Genomic DNA, 16,287 nt, shown 5'->3' with positions numbered 1-16,287 from the left:
TGGTACTATTTTTGGCTTTCCTAAATAGATTGTTTTTAAGGATCAAGGAACATTGGTCAGCAGAAAATTATCTCAGGCCCATCTACTTGTCTAGGCCAGTATCTGCAGTGGCTATATTCTCCCAAGCGTCTTGTGAGCAAGGATAAATACTTCTTCTCCTCCTTCTTTCTTTTTAATAAAATAAATATTTTTGCCTTTATTAACATTACTAACAACCCAAAAGTGTGGTAGCAGGCTATTGCATCATACCACACACAAAGCAAACAAGCAGTAAATAGTAAGAGAAAGAAATAGGGACGCATCCATATAATTCAAAACATCCACATTTCCTGAGCTGGCATGGATGGTGAATGTTGAGCTTCTAAATCTGAAGCAAAGGAAATAAAACCACACCAGATGACGTAAAAGTGTTCTTCATACATGACGTAAAAGAGTTTTTCATACATGACGTAACTTGTCCTCATGAACACTGGAGTGTTTGTCAGCTTGCGCCATTTGCTGTTGCTTTTGGGGAGACCTGGCCCAAGAGGTGTCCTTCCTGTTGCTGTGTCAAGTTGCAGAGCAAAGATTCATAATCCTAGGCGACCCATGTGTGGTGCTGGGCAAGTTGTAAGAGCAGGAAATTCCAGAGCTGAGGGACATCCACTAAGGCAGGCTTCCTCAACCTCAGCCCTCCAGATGTTTCTGGCCTACAACTCCCATGATCCCTAGCTAGCAGAACCAGTGGTCAGGGATGATGGGAATTGTAGTCTCAGAACATCTGGAGGGCTGAGGTTGAGGAAGCCTGCACTAAGGTCACTTCTTTGAACACCCTTAAAGTCCTGACTAAGCACAGGACTCTCAAGAGGGGATGTCTTAAAAGCTGAGTTCGATTTTAGGAGAGGAGGCAATCCTCTTGTGCCTGCCGCCCCCCCCCCCATGGGCTTTGGATGTCAGAGCCAGGGCAGACACTGGAGCACCAATGGCAGTGTGGTTCTAATAACACATCCCTGTTCAAAGGCAGGTTGTCACATTCCCTTGAAGCTTCCAAAATGATGTTGTTTGACAGCTGACCATGCTGTTACGGAGCCCACTTCCAGGAGATCTGAAATTGTTCACTCAAGCGCTGTCTGTCTCTGCTGTTGATGGAAACCTTGCATGGCAAGTTCATGCCAAGAGCTTTCTAGTTAGAGGCTTTTGTAAATTGCTCCCTCTTGTCAAGAGGTAATCCAAATACAGTGGACGCTCAGGTTGTGAACGTGATCAATGCGGGATGCATGTTCGCAACCCGCAGCATTCACAACCCGCAGTGGCACGTCTGCACACGTGCAGGTTGTGATTCAGTGCTTCTGCGCATGCGCAAAGCGTGATTTAGCGCTTCTATGCATGCGCGACCTCCAAAACCTGGAAGTAACCCGTTCTGGTACTTCCAGGTTTCGGCACATCCATAACCCGAAAAAAAACGCAACCTGAAGTGTCTGTAACCTGAGGTATGACTGTACAAGGCTGCTGAGTGATCATTCTGAGCCAACCTTATTTTGGGGTCCGCATCCCTTGGGGTGGCTCGCATCTCTCTGTGGCCTTCAGGAAGCAGGTGCTGACTCAGGCTTAGCACTCCTCTTGCGGTTGGTTTCTGTTATCACTTCTATGCGTTAATTCATAACCTGACTTGTGACTTCTTTGTCTCCCTCTTCTCTCTTGCCCCCCGCCCCGCCTTGATTGTACCAGGCAATGGTTGCTGGGATTCAGCAGGCACACGCAGAGCAGCTGGCCAACATGAGGATCCAGGATCTCAAAGTCAGCCTCAAGCCCCTGCATTCTGTCAACAACCCTATCCTGCGCAAGAGGAAGCTGCTGGGGTAAATATCCCAAAGCAAAGGCTACAGGCAGGAGGGGGCAGTTCAAGGACAGGGGAAGGAAGAGCTGAAAAGAGCTAAATGCTTATTAGGGAAGAATAGCGAGAGAAGCCTTGCAGAGTGGGGATGGGAACTTGTGGCGTTCTGGACATGGTTGGACTCCAGCTGCCATCAGACCCAGCCAGCATGGACAGCAGTCAGGCATGAGTGGGAATTGCAGCCCAATACCTGGATGGCCACAGGCTCCAAATCCCAGGCCCCCCAATAAAAAATCTGCTAAAGCAAGAAACTTGTCCCTGGGAAGGAGCTGGCCTGTGTGGCCTGTTTGAAACACACAGCAGGCACCGGTCTTGGAGGTCTTCTTTAGGGAAGCTTTTAATGTTTGATGTATTACAGTATTTTAATATTTTTTTGGAAGCCACCCAGAGTGGCTGGGGAAGCCCAGCCAGATGGGCAGGGTATAAATAATAAATTTATTATTATTATTATTATTATTATTATTATTATTATTATTATTATTATTATTATTATTATAGTATTCCGCTTCCTCCAGAGCAGGGATAGGGAGCCTGCAGCTCTCCAGATGTTTTTGGGCTCTTGGCCACATTGGTCGCAGCCACAGTTCCCCCACTGCTATAGCTGACAACGGGGGCTAGGGAAGTCATGGGCATTGGGGGTTGGGATGGTGTCTGGCTCTTGAGGGTGGCTCCCTACTGGAAGGAGGTAGGGTTGCTCTGAGGCTCTTCTTCCAGCCCAACAAGACAGTGAAAGGGATGAACAGCAAAGGGAAGAGGAGAGTTTTTTTAAAAAAAGAAAGGAAAATTGTTTTTCCTTCAGCGTTTTCATCATAATCTACAGTAATGGATTCTGCTGCTGTTGGGAGAATTTCTTTACAGCCACTAAATATGTGCTTGGCAGGAAGGAAAATTGTTTTTCCTTCAACGTTTTCATCATAATCTGCAGTAATGGATGCATGATGCTGTTGGGAGAATTTCTTCACAGCCACTAAATATGTACTTGACAGGGAGCTGGAGTGGTGGGGAATCCCAGAAGATGGAATAAGTATAGAAGGAGGGAACAAGCTCAAAGGCAAGGAATCTCCATCTTGGTCGATCCCTTACCTCCGGCACAAGTTTCTTCATGGGCGGCTAACGTCTCTCTTAGGCAAAAGACGAACCCAGAACTCCCACCTGATATTAGCTGAAGGATGCTTGGGGCACTCACATTTCTCTCCCCCCCCCCATCTCATTACAGAACGAAACCGAAAGACAGCGTGTATATCCATGATCCTGAGAACAGCAGCGAGGACTCCAATGTTGCCCTGGAAAAGCTCCGTGACGTGATTGCCCAGTGCATCCTGCCACAGGCTGGTAAAGGTCGCAGATTTTTAGACAAGCTGTGTTTGTGGGAGAGGGAGTTGGTGGGAGGGCCGCAGGTTGCCTGTGCTTTTGAACCCTTTTTACAACAGCCACAGTTTGCACGTCACACTGGTTTACAGCAGCATGGAAGCATAACGGTACACGCCGGTCCCACTTACCGAAAACAGTGCATTCCCTGGAAATCATTGGTTAGGCAAGCGTTTGCCTAATGAGTCCATGATTTCCATTACGATACGATACGATACGATACGATACGATACGATACGATAAGATGCAATACAATACGATACGATACGATACAATACAATACAATACAATAATCTTTATTGTCATTGTCCCATACAGAACAACGAAATTGAAAAATCTACATAAGACATTCAAAACCCAACAAGCCTGCTATCCCAGCTATCCCAACCTGGTTAGGCCCCTAAAAACTATGATACCCCATTTTAAAATACAATATACTCCCATAGAGACTCCTTACACTGCGTTTAAAACCAAAATCGCATTTGGGTAGAAACTGTTTCTCAGGCAGCTAGTCCTAGTCTTTATAACCCTGTACCTTCTTCCAGAAGGCAGAAGCTGAAAGAGATCATTTCCGGGGTGCGTACTATCCTGCGCTAACTCTGCAGCTTTCTTATGGGACCTGGAAGCATAGATTTGATCCAAGGTGGGAAGAGTGCACCCAGTTATTCTCTCCGCAGTCTTTACAACCCTGGACATCATTGTTTTTTCCCTGACCGTGCTGCTCCCAAACCACACACACAGACCATAAGTTAATACACTCTCTACAGTACAATGGTAAAATGCCATCAACAGGTCCTTTGAGAGATTTCCATTGTTTCCTATGGGAACATTTCTTTTTTTTTTTAAGCGTTTATTAATTTTCCAATAAAAACATCCAATTAACATATCAAATCAAATCCAATAAAATATAAAAAACTAAAATAAAAAGGTCCAATTGCCTTCCAAATTGTAATAATTTTGTTTTGACTTCCCATGGTCTGAATTTCGAAGCGCATTCAACATCATAGTCCTGCCTCTCATCATCCTCAATGTTGTTCATAATTCCATGTCCGATTTTTCCCTTCCACATTTTGACTCTGGTTCTACGATCCTCATTCATGTCAGAAAGCAGATATTATTTTTTTCTATGGAGTGCAGATTTGTCCGTATGTAATACTCCTTCAACTGTTTTTTCATTTAATTGCATCCAATTTCAAAGTTCTGTCCAGCTCTTTGAGAGTTGTTATTTTGGCAGCTCCCAGATCGTTAATCTTTCCCGTCCAGGTGTTATCAAAGAAACCGAGAGAAATTTCTTTCTGTAACCTCCTTGTTGATTTATATTAAACAGACTGTTTGCAGAGTAGCCATATATCAGACAGTTAGCAAACTGGCCTTTGGAATCCTCCCAGTCCCCCCTCCGGGCCCTAGAGGGGGGCTGCCAGATATCCATTTAGCCCTCTCGCTCGCTCGTAATCAAAAAAACATCTTTTTGCAAACAGTTGTGTATGTAATATTGTTTCCAGTCTTTTCCAGTCTTTATAACCAACCATCCGTTGGCTCCTGTTTCTCTTAATCAGGGAAAGTACCGTATTTTTCGCCCCATAAGACGCACCGGCCCATAAGACGCACCTAGATTTTAGGGGGGGAAATAAAGGAAAAAAAAATTATTTCCCCCCCAGGTGCGCTGCGCTAATCCAGAAGCTTGGGGCAAGCTGAGGTCAGCGCGCCCCAAGCTTCTGCGTGCCGGCAAGCAGTCCGCTGCCGCCCCAAGCCTCCCGCACCCGGCAGGAGGTCCCGCTGGGTGCGGGAGGCTTGGGGCGGCAGCGGACTGCTTGCGCGCACCGAGAAGCTTGGGGCGGGCTGAGCTCAGCTGGCCCCAAGCTTCTAGGTGCGCGCAAGCAGTCCGCTGCCGCCCCAAGCCTCGCGCACCCAGCGGGACCTCCTGCCGGGTGCGGGAGGCTTGGGGCGGCAGCGGACTGCTTGCGCGCACCGAGAAGCTTGGGGCCAGCTGAGCTCAGCCCGCCCCAAGCTTCTAGGTGCGCGCAAGCAGTCCGCTGCCGCCCCAAGCCTCGCGCACCCAGCGGGACCTCCTGCCGGGTGCGGGAGGCTTGGGGCGGCAGCGGACTGCTTGCGCGCACCGAGAAGCTTGGGGCCAGCTGAGCTCAGCCCGCCCCAAGCTTCTAGGTGCGCGCAAGCAGTCCGCTGCCGCCCCAAGCCTCGCGCACCCGGCGGGACCTCCTGCCGGGTGCGGGAGGCTTGGGGCGGCAGCGGACTGCTTGCGCGCACCGAGAAGCTTGGGGCCAGCTGAGCTCAGCCCGCCCCAAGCTTCTAGGTGCGCGCAAGCAGTCCGCTGCCGCCCCAAGCCTCGCGCACCCAGCGGGACCTCCTGCCGGGTGCGGGAGGCTTGGGGCGGCAGCGGACTGCTTGCGCGCACCGAGAAGCTTGGGGCGGGCTGAGCTCAGCTGGCCCCAAGCTTCTAGGTGCGCGCAAGCAGTCCGCTGCCGCCCCAAGCCTCGCGCACCCAGCGGGACCTCCTGCCGGGTGCGGGAGGCTTGGGGCGGCAGCGGACTGCTTGCGCGCACCGAGAAGCTTGGGGCCAGCTGAGCTCAGCCCGCCCCAAGCTTCTAGGTGCGCGCAAGCAGTCCGCTGCCGCCCCAAGCCTCGCGCACCCGGTGGGACCTCCTGCCGGGTGCGCGAGGCTTGCAGACACTCGCCCGAAGCAGGGGGAGCCCTCCAGAGGGCTCCCCGTGCTTCGGGCGACAGGCTGCCGCCCCAAGCCTTGCGCACCCGGTCGGACCTCCTGCCGGGCGCGCGAGGCTTGCAGGCATTCGCCCCATAAGACGCACCCCGATTTCCCCTTCATTTTTGGAGGGGAAAAAGTGCGTCTTATGGGGCGAAAAATACGGTATTTCAGATCTTCAGTAACGATGTAGTGGGTAGAAGCCATTTTGTCCTCCTTTGTTTTCGTCTTTAACAGACATTTCCGGTCTTAAAAAAGAAGTGGCTGCGAGTAGATTCCAATTATATATGAAAGTCCATCTGAACTCACTTTTGAAGAGCAATTTAAGTGCTTAATGAGGCTTGGCATGCATTACGGATTGTTGATGTTAAGGATAAAATAATGTTTTTTACATACCAAGCCCCTCCACATTCCAAACATCATGATGAGGATCTCTTTGAAGTTCGATCTTTTGCACCAGAGACTGTACATACTGCAGGTTTTTCCCAGCTTCTTCAATTCAGAGCGTGTCTGTTTGTTTTCCAAATCTTTATATTTTCCCAAACAGATGCGTCCGGCTATGGGGTGGCGTCGCAGGAGTGTCAGCAGTCCCTAGCTCCGTGACCCAGTGCCCCTGCCGTCTGCCACATCGGCAATATGGGGCAGACCGCGGGTCGTTGAGACGGTCCTCCCCTGCCCTGGGGAGGCTGCCAGGGCTACTTACCCCCATATCAGCCCTGAATTATCGGAACGGCTGAGGTCCGATTGTGTGGGATCAGCCATTTTCCATCGCCGGAAAATGTTCCTATGGGAACATTTCTAATCCATGATCTCTCCCACCCCCCTTCTCACCATGGTTTCTTCCTAAAATGGCTGCAGCCAACCAGCAAGAAAGAGAGACAAAGGAAAAACAGATTTGTCTTATCTCTCCTGCTCCCTGATTTGTTTGATCTCGCTCTCTGCTCCCTCTCTCTGTGGTTTCTGCACCAAAATAGGTGCCTTTGATCAGCAAACGACAAACAAGTACAGAAGTGGGCAAGCTGTGGCTGTTTGAATATCTGAATCGGCCATGTGTGTAACAAGATTTGGGCATTGTTCTTTGTGATTGGATAAGCGAATATGCGGCTAACAAACGGGCTGATAGCGGGACCTACGTGTATAATATCTCACAACACAGCCAGAGTAACAGTGCGGCAGAACATTTACTGGAACAAGCTAACAAAAACAGGGAAATTTAAAATGTCTGTGTGAGGGATAACACTGAAGTTACCAGGTGGGCTTCCTTCAAAACAACATTTCATAACTGGGGCACCACAACTGAAAACTTCCACCCCCTGTTGATTGTATTGTCTTTATCTAGAAATGGAGCTCTCATTACTGAGTGTTCACACATTAAAATTTTCTCTCTGTTTGATGTGTGTATCTGCTGTAAGGACAGCTGTGTCTGGCCCAGTGACCTTACCAAAGGCCTAGACTGGCCCTATAGCCTGAACTATCCCTCTGTCTCCCTCTACTGGCCACTTACCATTTCGCCACCACTGACATGCAATTAATACTGGTTTCTAGACTTTACCAGCATTCTGCTCTGGGAGTGGAACTGAAAAATAATGCATATTTTACGTCCCACTTTTCTGTCATTACAAAAAGTCAGCTGACAAACTGTTTTTTTAGAAAGCCATTAAATCAAGTTAATGTAGCAAGACCTCCGGGTATAGGGTGGTATAGAAATTCAATGAATAATGATAATAAAATACTACTTTTACATGCGGTGAGATATGCTTGCCTTGGAATCCACCCAGAGCAGAACACGGGTAGTTAAACATATATTTAATTCAGGAGCGTAACAGTCAGAACAAGCAGCCTTTATATCTTGCGCTAACGTTGTAGTTCTAGTTCTAGTTTTCTGATCTAGCATAACTTAAGATCCATAATGGCTATTATAATATACCCCTCATCTCATTTCTCTCTCTGTGTGTGTCCTTCACAGCCACTCTCTCCTCCCTCACTGTCATTTCCCCAACAGACAGACTTATCTGCCAGCCTCAGCCCCCGCAAGGCTCCATTCCATTCCCCTCCTGTCAGATCATTTCCTCACTTGCTCTTCTGTCACATCAGCTCTTAGCCACGTGTTGGAAGGCTGCCCCCAACAGGACCAGGCAGGCCTTGTCCTAGGAGCATTGCATGACAGGCGCAGTGATTGAAAAGGCCTTCTGTGAATAGCCTCACGGCCTGGTGCTTCCAGGTTATCCAGAAAAACCAAGGGCACCTTTCTTTATGGTTCTTGTCCTCCTGCCTGCACATCCTTATAAAATCTTGATGAAGCATCTGAGGCTAGGCTGGTGCCTTTCTGAGTGGAGGCCCTCGTTCTTTGGAATTCGCCTTGGGGATGTCAGGCCAAGCTCCTTCACTCCCGGCATTTAGGCACCTTGTCAGAATGCAGATCTTAGGCATCTTCTTTACATTACTAGTTCTGATCTGATTTTAACTGTTGTTCTGTTGCTGATTTAGTATTTTTAGCTGTAGGTCGTAAGCTGGTTAAATAAAAGTGGGCCCTTCTTCCACCACCTCCCTTTCACTTATTCCCACAGTAAAACTGGTGATGAAAGGAAGAATAGCTGTAACTTGTGTCCCACTCCTGCCTTTTCACTCCATGTTGAGCAGTTGGGGAGGTGGGCAAGCACTGCAAAGGGATGGGAAAGAGCAGAAAACAAACCGGGGAATCAAAAAAAGAGCTGTAAAACTCCATACAGAAAAGAGAAGTCAGCTCCAGGAACGGGCAAGTTCCTAGTGTGTTTCTGCTTTATCTTTACAAACGGGCAAGTGCAGCTCAGCCTGGTTAAGTTAACTACAGCAATAATAATAATAATAATAACCATATTTTTCGCCCTATAGGGCGCACTTTCCCCCCTCTAAAAATGAAGGGGAAATGTGTGTGCGTCCTATGGGGCGAATGCAGGCTTTCGCTGAATGAAGCCTGGAGAGCGAGAGGGGTCGGTGCGCACTCTCCAGGCTTCAGGAAGCTATCCCCCCAGCTCAGCAAGCTCCGGGAGCGCTGGCGAGGTTGCGTGCAACTTCGCCATTGCTCTCGGACCCGTTCTGGGGGCTGGGGTCGGAGGAAGCTCCGGCTTCCCCAGCCCCGCAAACTCCGGGAGCGATGGCGAGGTTGCGTGCAACTTCGCCTTCGCTCCTGGACCCCCAGCCCCGAGGCTAAAAACGAAGCCAGGACAGCGAGCGGGATCCATCCTGCTCGCTGTCTTTGCTTCTTTGCTCTTTGGGCCTGGGGGGGGGTAATTTCCCTCCCTTTATTTCCCTCCCCAAAAAATAAGTGCGTCCTATGGGCCGGTACATATTTACACACTGCCTTGCTCCCAAGTTGGGACTCAATTCTGCTTACATCATTATAAAATACAAAGTAATAAAAGCAACCTAGTTCAAAACAATGATTGCAATATATCTAAACCCATTTAAAAACCAACCATTAAAGTACAGTTTGTCCTCCCAGTGGCCAGCATCGTCTTGGTTTCCAAAGGCCTGTCTGAATAAGAAGGTCTTAGCCCTGCTGGCAGAAGGATAACCAAGATGGAGCAAATCTAACCTCCCTTGACTTTGTTGGATTAATTGTACCTCTCAGGTAGCTTCACTGGATTACGTTTATGAAGGAGCAAATAGGCACTTACTCAAACATGGACTTGGAACTTAACAGGTTTTGGATTGTGGCTTTTCTGGATGGCAAGGGCCCTCCCCACTGCAAACAACCAATGCACCCCCCAGTATTCCCTCTCCTGAATGCCTCTTGTGTGATTTCAGTTAAGATGGGGCAAAGTTGTGGGATCTCTGCAGACATCAGAGTTACAAGATCTGTGGCATTGTTCGTTCCCCCGCCCATTGAAGGACACCCCCCCGCACTTTTATTTTGGGGCTGAACCGCAGAACATTTGATGCATCTGCACTGCTGTGGGGTGGGGGTACAGTTGCCCTTCTCCTCCGTCTGTGCAGCCTGGCATGGGCTGTGAGGGACCCTCCTGTGACGCTTTTCCCATTCTGAAACAGGTGAGAACGAAGACGAGAAGCTGAACGAGGTGATGCTGGAAGCCTGGAAATATAACAGGGAGTGTAAATTGTTGCGAGACACGCTGCAGACCTTCAGCTGGAACGGTAAATATTTCTTGGCATTAAAAAAGAGTGGGGAGCCCAGCCTCAAGAGGCCTTAAGCACAGCTGAGCATCCCTTCTGCCCCACCCTCTGGTTTCCCCGGCCTTGATATCACCTCCACTCGACATAATCTGTCTCATGGAGTTGTGAAAATAAAGAGGGACGTTCCGTGTATGCACTCTTGAGCTCCTTGGAGGTCAGTCAGGACCCAAATGTGATAACAAGAGTCATGTGAAGCTGCAGCTCTCTGTCCGTGCTCAGTGATGGCTCTGTTATCGCCGTACTGAACTGTTTGCAAAAAAAACACTTGCCAGCTTTTGTTAACTTCAGGAACTGTTGCAAAGGCTGAAAAGGGCCCTCCTTCAAGTTCTGCTTAGGACCAAGAGACACCTCCTCTGACTTGATTCTTTGCCTGGCCTATGGTTGCATACACACATAATGCTAAGCCATGGTTTGTTTTAGCCATTTGCTCAGTAAACCACAAGTCGCCCTTCATATAGGCAAAGACATCGTAGCTGCTTAGCCGCTGCTGTTGCCTTGTGCTTCTGTAGCTTGGTATCTGGAGTGGAGTGGCTAAGGAAACCATGGTCAACCAGGGCTGTTCAGTTCAGACACAGTGCCAAACCATAGTTAAAACCAGCCACAGTTTGTAAGCCAGCAAAAAATCATTGCTTCACATTTTGGTTTGTTGCCAGGAGGCAAGCCACGGTTTCATGTCATATTTGAACTAAGCCAATGGATTCCATTTGATAGTGTCTTTCCCCCCATTTCACCAGTTTGGGACTAACCAAGGTCATGTCTTCTATTTTAGGCAGAGGATTCACAGACAAAGTGGACCGACTAAAACTTGCAGAAATTGTGAAACAAGTTATTGAAGAACAGACAAACTCCCATGACTCTCAGTAGCTGGAGCAGCCTCTTCTTAATAAAGCAAAAACACCCCTCCTTTTTTTTAACCATTTGAGATTTCTCCTTTAAAATGTAAAAAAGTATTTTTATGTAAATTAATAAATCACAATTATTTCATTTAAATTTTCATGCAGCTTGAGAAATGCTGTATAGATGTAGATAACGAGAATCATTGGTACTGTAATATTTTTTTAAAAGCTCAGTTCCTCAGAATATATATATATATATATATATATATATATATATATATATATATAATATAATTTTTATGTACCGTTTTAACACATGACTGTTAGACGGGGCAAATTATGATTGTCTTCTTTTCAATAACCAGATGCTGTCTTCTCTCCCTCCAGCTGCCTGTATCAAATAGTTAACAGCCTGTATCACTTAGCCTTGTTCTACTTCTGCCCTTTGCATTCAGCTCAGTAAATTACTTGAACTTAGCACTGAAGGATACGAACAGCATGATTGTCCGTTGTAACTTTTCTTCCAAGGCAGCTGCTTTGATGGCAGAAGAGCTGGCTGTGGAGGGTGGCCCAAAGAGCCTCTAGCAGAGCCAGCCTGCCTGCTCCTGGGTCTCTGAGTTTCATGCTGCCCCTCTGCCCCACCCACCCCACTTCTGAAGCTGAAAAAGGACAGAAACCGGCCCTCTAACCTGGATAGGTTGGTTTTCTTCCTTTCCTTTTTTCAAACAAATTCATTTAACAAAGATCTGTACATATTTCTAGTTTTTTATCTTACGACACGTTTGCGTTTTACGACTTGACGGATGACGGTTTTATAGAATTATTTTGGTACAATCCCTTGTGCCGTTTAGTCTGTAAAGTGCCGCTTCAAGGCTTCTTAGGAGCTGTTGACTTTTCACGTGGCTACTTTTTCATTGCTCACTTGCTTCTGGGGTTGTTTACACTTGGTTTCCTGAGCCATATTGCCTCATCAGTTGCTATGCTCCATTTTTTGTCCTTTTACCGCTGTTTAGCTCATTGCTCACTGTAATTTTGCTCTGCTGTAATTTTGTGTAAGTCAGGACTGCAATCCTTGCCTAACAAGGATGCTGTCTCAATGTGTAACAGCCTTTTTCTTAGTTCTTTCCAACAATTCCCAGTGGAAAGTATTAAACTGATTGGTGAATTTTCAGGTGGGTGCCCTATGTTTTTTGGTTTCAGTCTTCGGCGCTGACAGCTGTGCGGTCAGGCTGGGAGGAAGGTGTGTCAACAGGCCACCCTCAATGCTTGTTCACAGGTAATAAATTGGGGCAAGGCGTAAGTACAAAACCATGATCTGACTTGGGCACTAAGAGCACGCACTAGGAAACTATTGGAGAAGCCCTTCTCTGGACATGTCCACAAGCCAAATGTCAAGAGAAGATGAGCCTTCTTCTCACAGCAGGATTATATTCACTGAGGCTGTGCAGAGCGAGGTTCATAGAATTAGAATTGGCCCAAAGGGTTGTCTATTCCAACCTCCTGCAATGCAGATGGAGGCTTCTACTTACAAGAGCAATGCTGAAGTGGAAAGCAGCTCTTGGATGCTCTTCAAAAGTTCCAGGTGAGGTGAATCTTTACCACCAACTTGTCAGCTGGAATTTACTTCTGTGTGGGAACATCAAAATATCCAGAAGCCAATGTCTCTGGTCCTCAGTGAAATAAATAGTAGCATCTTCCCTTTCAGTATTGTTCTGCTCTGAAAATTGGCACCTGTATTCTTCAAGAATTTGACACACGCCTTGGTTTTGCAACCACTGTTCCTCGATTTCCCTCCCCACGGAGGGCATTAAGAGTGACTGGCTTGCAGTGGTGTGACAAAGAACTCACAACAGCGGTTGTCTTGCCATTTTCTGCAGAATTTCTGTGACAACTTACATATGCAAAGAGTAGACTGTGGCGAAACAAGTGTGGCTTTGAGGCTGTTCTTAAATTCCAGTGGCTGACCCCTCCCCGCTAGCACAAGCAGTTCCCAGAATGCTCTGCTTTCACCACTCTGGTTAACAAGACCTGGCAACCCTTGCCAGATCCGTCACTTTGAACAATAAGGAAAAAATGGATTAGATTAAGGTTAGTTTGGCAACTTGAGGTTGAAGATCAAATGCTGTTATTTCCCCCCTTTATTACGAAAGATTAATTTTATTTCCTTAACTGTTTTAAGTGGGTTTATTTTTTTAAAAAGCCGTGTTATGCTGCCAGCAAATCTTATTTTAAAGGAGGTTAAATGGCTGAGATCTCTGGGTTGGTTTTGGTTCTAAGTATGTGTTTCATAATACAATACAAGGCAAGGCAGATACTGGATAGGAGTTTTGCTTTCAACGGACAAGTCCATGGGGAGTGGGTTGCTGAGGAAGAATTCTTCTTGAGAATACCAACAGCCCACTCAGTAGCTCAACCACTAAGCATGTGTAGAGCTTAGGCATAGGTATTTTGTTTACTTCAGAGGAATACTCACACAGATTTGCCGTCACTTTTGAAGTAAACCAGGGGAGCCCTTGCAAGAAAGAGAGCTTCATACGTACATAGGAAACCTCTGCATCAGTAGCTGTTTTCTGAGTTGGGTGGACAGAAAGCAGTAAGCAAAAAGGGGACAAAATGAGTTGTGCAACCACCTGTTTTTCCACCCTGGCAGTCCTCCTGGGATAATGCGCTTAGAGCCACCTTCCCCAACCACTTCCTCCACATTTTTTGGACTGCAACTTGTATCATCCTTTTTTAAAAAAATAGTTTTGATTTTCTAATATGCAAAAAGCAGTAATAGCAATAATAAAGGAAAAAGAGAAAAAGTGATCTAGAGAAGAAAGAGAATGGAATGATATGAGGTGAGAGAAGGGAGTGGTAGTACTCCAAAAACAGCATTATAATTCCAGACGATTGTCCTTCATAAGCATATTATCCAAAGGAATCCCTGAGGCAGCTGCCAGTTGTGTTCCTTTAATGTATGATGCAATAGAATGTTTTAGAAAAGCTGCCCTTCGCTTTCGGATTGTGCAGGGTCCAGCTGCATTTTGTTATAATTTCTTCCGTTAAAGCAATGGCCCAGATCTGGTGGTACCAGGAGTCTTGCAAGTCTCCTGCAGCTGACTTCCAGCGTTTGGCCGAACCAACTTGACAGTTGGCCATGGTGTGTGGCTGATGCAAGTTGTAGTCCAACAAATCGGAGGGCACCAAGTTGGGGAAGGCAACTATAGAGGATTTGTGTGTGTGGAAAACTTCCAACTTTCCCTTTGGCTGGAAAAAAACCTGTTTGCAAAGGTACCAGATTCATAACGGCACCTGCCAATCATTCGTGGAACTGGACATGCAGGTGGGTTCCTTTTTTCTGATGCAATGTTTTCCACATTTATTTTCCCTGTTGGAATTTTCTCAGCAGCCCCTCACTAAGGTAGGCATCATGTTCCAACTAGCTCAGATGAGCTTGTCTGGTTTGTTATTCAGAGTAGCAGGGACTTGTCCAGGAAAGAGGAGTTTGTTCTGAGGCTGGCAGCATGGGTGTAGCTGTGTCACCATCCTAAATTCAATCGTTCTCTCAAAATCTCTTCACCATTTCAGTGTGTCTTTTTGTTGTACCATGGTTCGGTTCGATTCTATCCCCCCACCCATCAGTATTATATAAATGTAAATATTATGCATTGGTGTACATAAATAATTTTACTAAAACTTTTAAAAGTATCTGGCTCTTGTTGTTTTTTTTAAAAAAAGTTTTAGAAAATAAATTGCAGATTAGCATTTTAGCAACGGGTATCGTCTCAAGATCAGTCGAGTGCCCTCATGGCCAGATAGCCAGTTTCCTCACACACACACCCCAGCCATCTTCTGCATGGCAGAATTGGGCAGAGTAAAAAGTCTTTCTGCATTTTGCAGAATAATGAGGTCTCTTGCTAAACTCCGCCAGTTTTTGATGAATGGCTTCCCGTTGCCCATGTAATGCATTCAGAGCTTGTTGACATTGGCAGTTTGGCTTATGAGGGTGCAGATCTAAATCAGAGGTGGGGAACCTGTTCTTTCCATATGCTGGTAGACTCCCAATTCCTATCCAACCCAACCTGCAAGGGCAGGCATATGATAGAAACTGGAGTCTCAAAGATCTCCCATCCCTGGTCTAAATTCTCTTTCCATCACAGTTTTGTCAGTTGCCCCAATATTTTAAGCATGTATATATGTTGCAAAGCATTGGAATAAAGGACTGAATGGGGTTAATATTTCCTAAGGAGTGTGTAGTACAGTGCCTCCCTGCTTTGGGGGGCTTGTGTGGGTTTGTGCCTCTTAAGTGACTTTTTCTTTCTTTGCTTATCCTTAATCCAGATATGATAGGGGCGCCCAAATTTTTTTCAAAGAGGGCCCAAAGTTGTTGAGCTTTCTTTACAATTTTGCCCCAAAGTTGTTGAGCTTTTTTAAGGATTTTACCCCAGTAAATGAACTGCCACAGGGGGCCAGATTAAACCGAATGGCGGGCCGGATTAGGCCCCCGGAATGGATTTTGGACATGCCTGAATTATGAGACCAGTCTGTCCCACAGAAGACCCATGCATTGTCCATATAGCACCATCTGCACACGTCGTGCCTTTCCAAAGGAGAAGGGGACGGGTCTCTGCCCCAGGCAGCTTGCAATCTACAATTTAGCACAGAAGGTATTGCAAAAGAAAAAGGGTGCAAGGGGTCGAGGAAGGATGTGATTTGCTTTGCCTAGGTGTGGCTACAGGCTGAATTGCACTAAAGAATGGTCACCGAATCATAGACCCAGCTCCTTCAATTGCTTGGAAGTAGCTCAGACTGGTTGCAACAGGTCTAGGATGGTTTGAACCGGTCCATGCCGATTTGTCCCGGTCCAAGCTGGTTTGAACTGGTCTAGACCATTCCAGAATCTTTCTGGCTTTGTTTATTGTGCTAGGGCAACAACAGTCCCTCCAAACCCGCCTCTCCAGCAGCAATGACCAAAGTATGGCAACGTTAGGAAATGAGGCAATCAGCTCATCAAAGTCACTGTAAATGCTCCACATCAAGTCCACACCTTCTCAATAGGCTAAATCATTTTTGCCCAGCTGACCATGGCATTCGGAGGGCCTTTCACAGCAGCTCTGGCTTTCACTGCCGGCATAAATTCTGCCCAGTGCATCCCTCTCCGTGTAATCCAGGAGACTTCGACATTTTGTGGTAGGTCCAGCCTGCACCCAAGGCCGCAGTTGATGGCATGGTTTCTAGCCCAGTGGACAATACTGTGGCCTATAATCCAAATACGCACAACCCCGTCTTCTGCAAGAAAAGAATGCAACAAGCCCTGGTCAGGTATGAAGTGACAA

General features: G+C 47.0%; 1 protein-coding gene across 3 annotated transcripts in view; it reads left to right on the top strand.

The window, feature by feature from the left end:
- MAPKAPK5 (MAPK activated protein kinase 5) overlaps positions 1–14,659 on the top strand; it is a 37,086-nt gene extending 22,427 nt beyond the window's left edge. For 2 of the 3 annotated variants that reach the window (XM_081203118.1, XM_081203117.1), the window contains exons 11-14: positions 1,708–1,838; positions 3,090–3,211; positions 9,990–10,094; positions 10,903–14,659. In XM_081203118.1, coding sequence (XP_081059244.1) covers positions 1,708–1,838; positions 3,090–3,211; positions 9,990–10,094; positions 10,903–10,997 — 453 coding nt within the window. In that variant the 3' untranslated portion in view covers positions 10,998–14,659. The remainder of the gene's footprint in view (positions 1–1,707; positions 1,839–3,089; positions 3,212–9,989; positions 10,095–10,902) is intronic. The other variant, XM_081203119.1, reaches the window with a different exon arrangement.
- Positions 14,660–16,287: the final 1,628 nt, after the last annotated feature.

This window comes from Podarcis bocagei (assembly GCF_964188305.1).
Source record: "Podarcis bocagei genome assembly, chromosome: 7".
Taxonomy (NCBI): Eukaryota; Metazoa; Chordata; class Lepidosauria; order Squamata; family Lacertidae; genus Podarcis; species Podarcis bocagei.
This window is presented reverse-complemented; position numbering and strand designations above follow the sequence as displayed.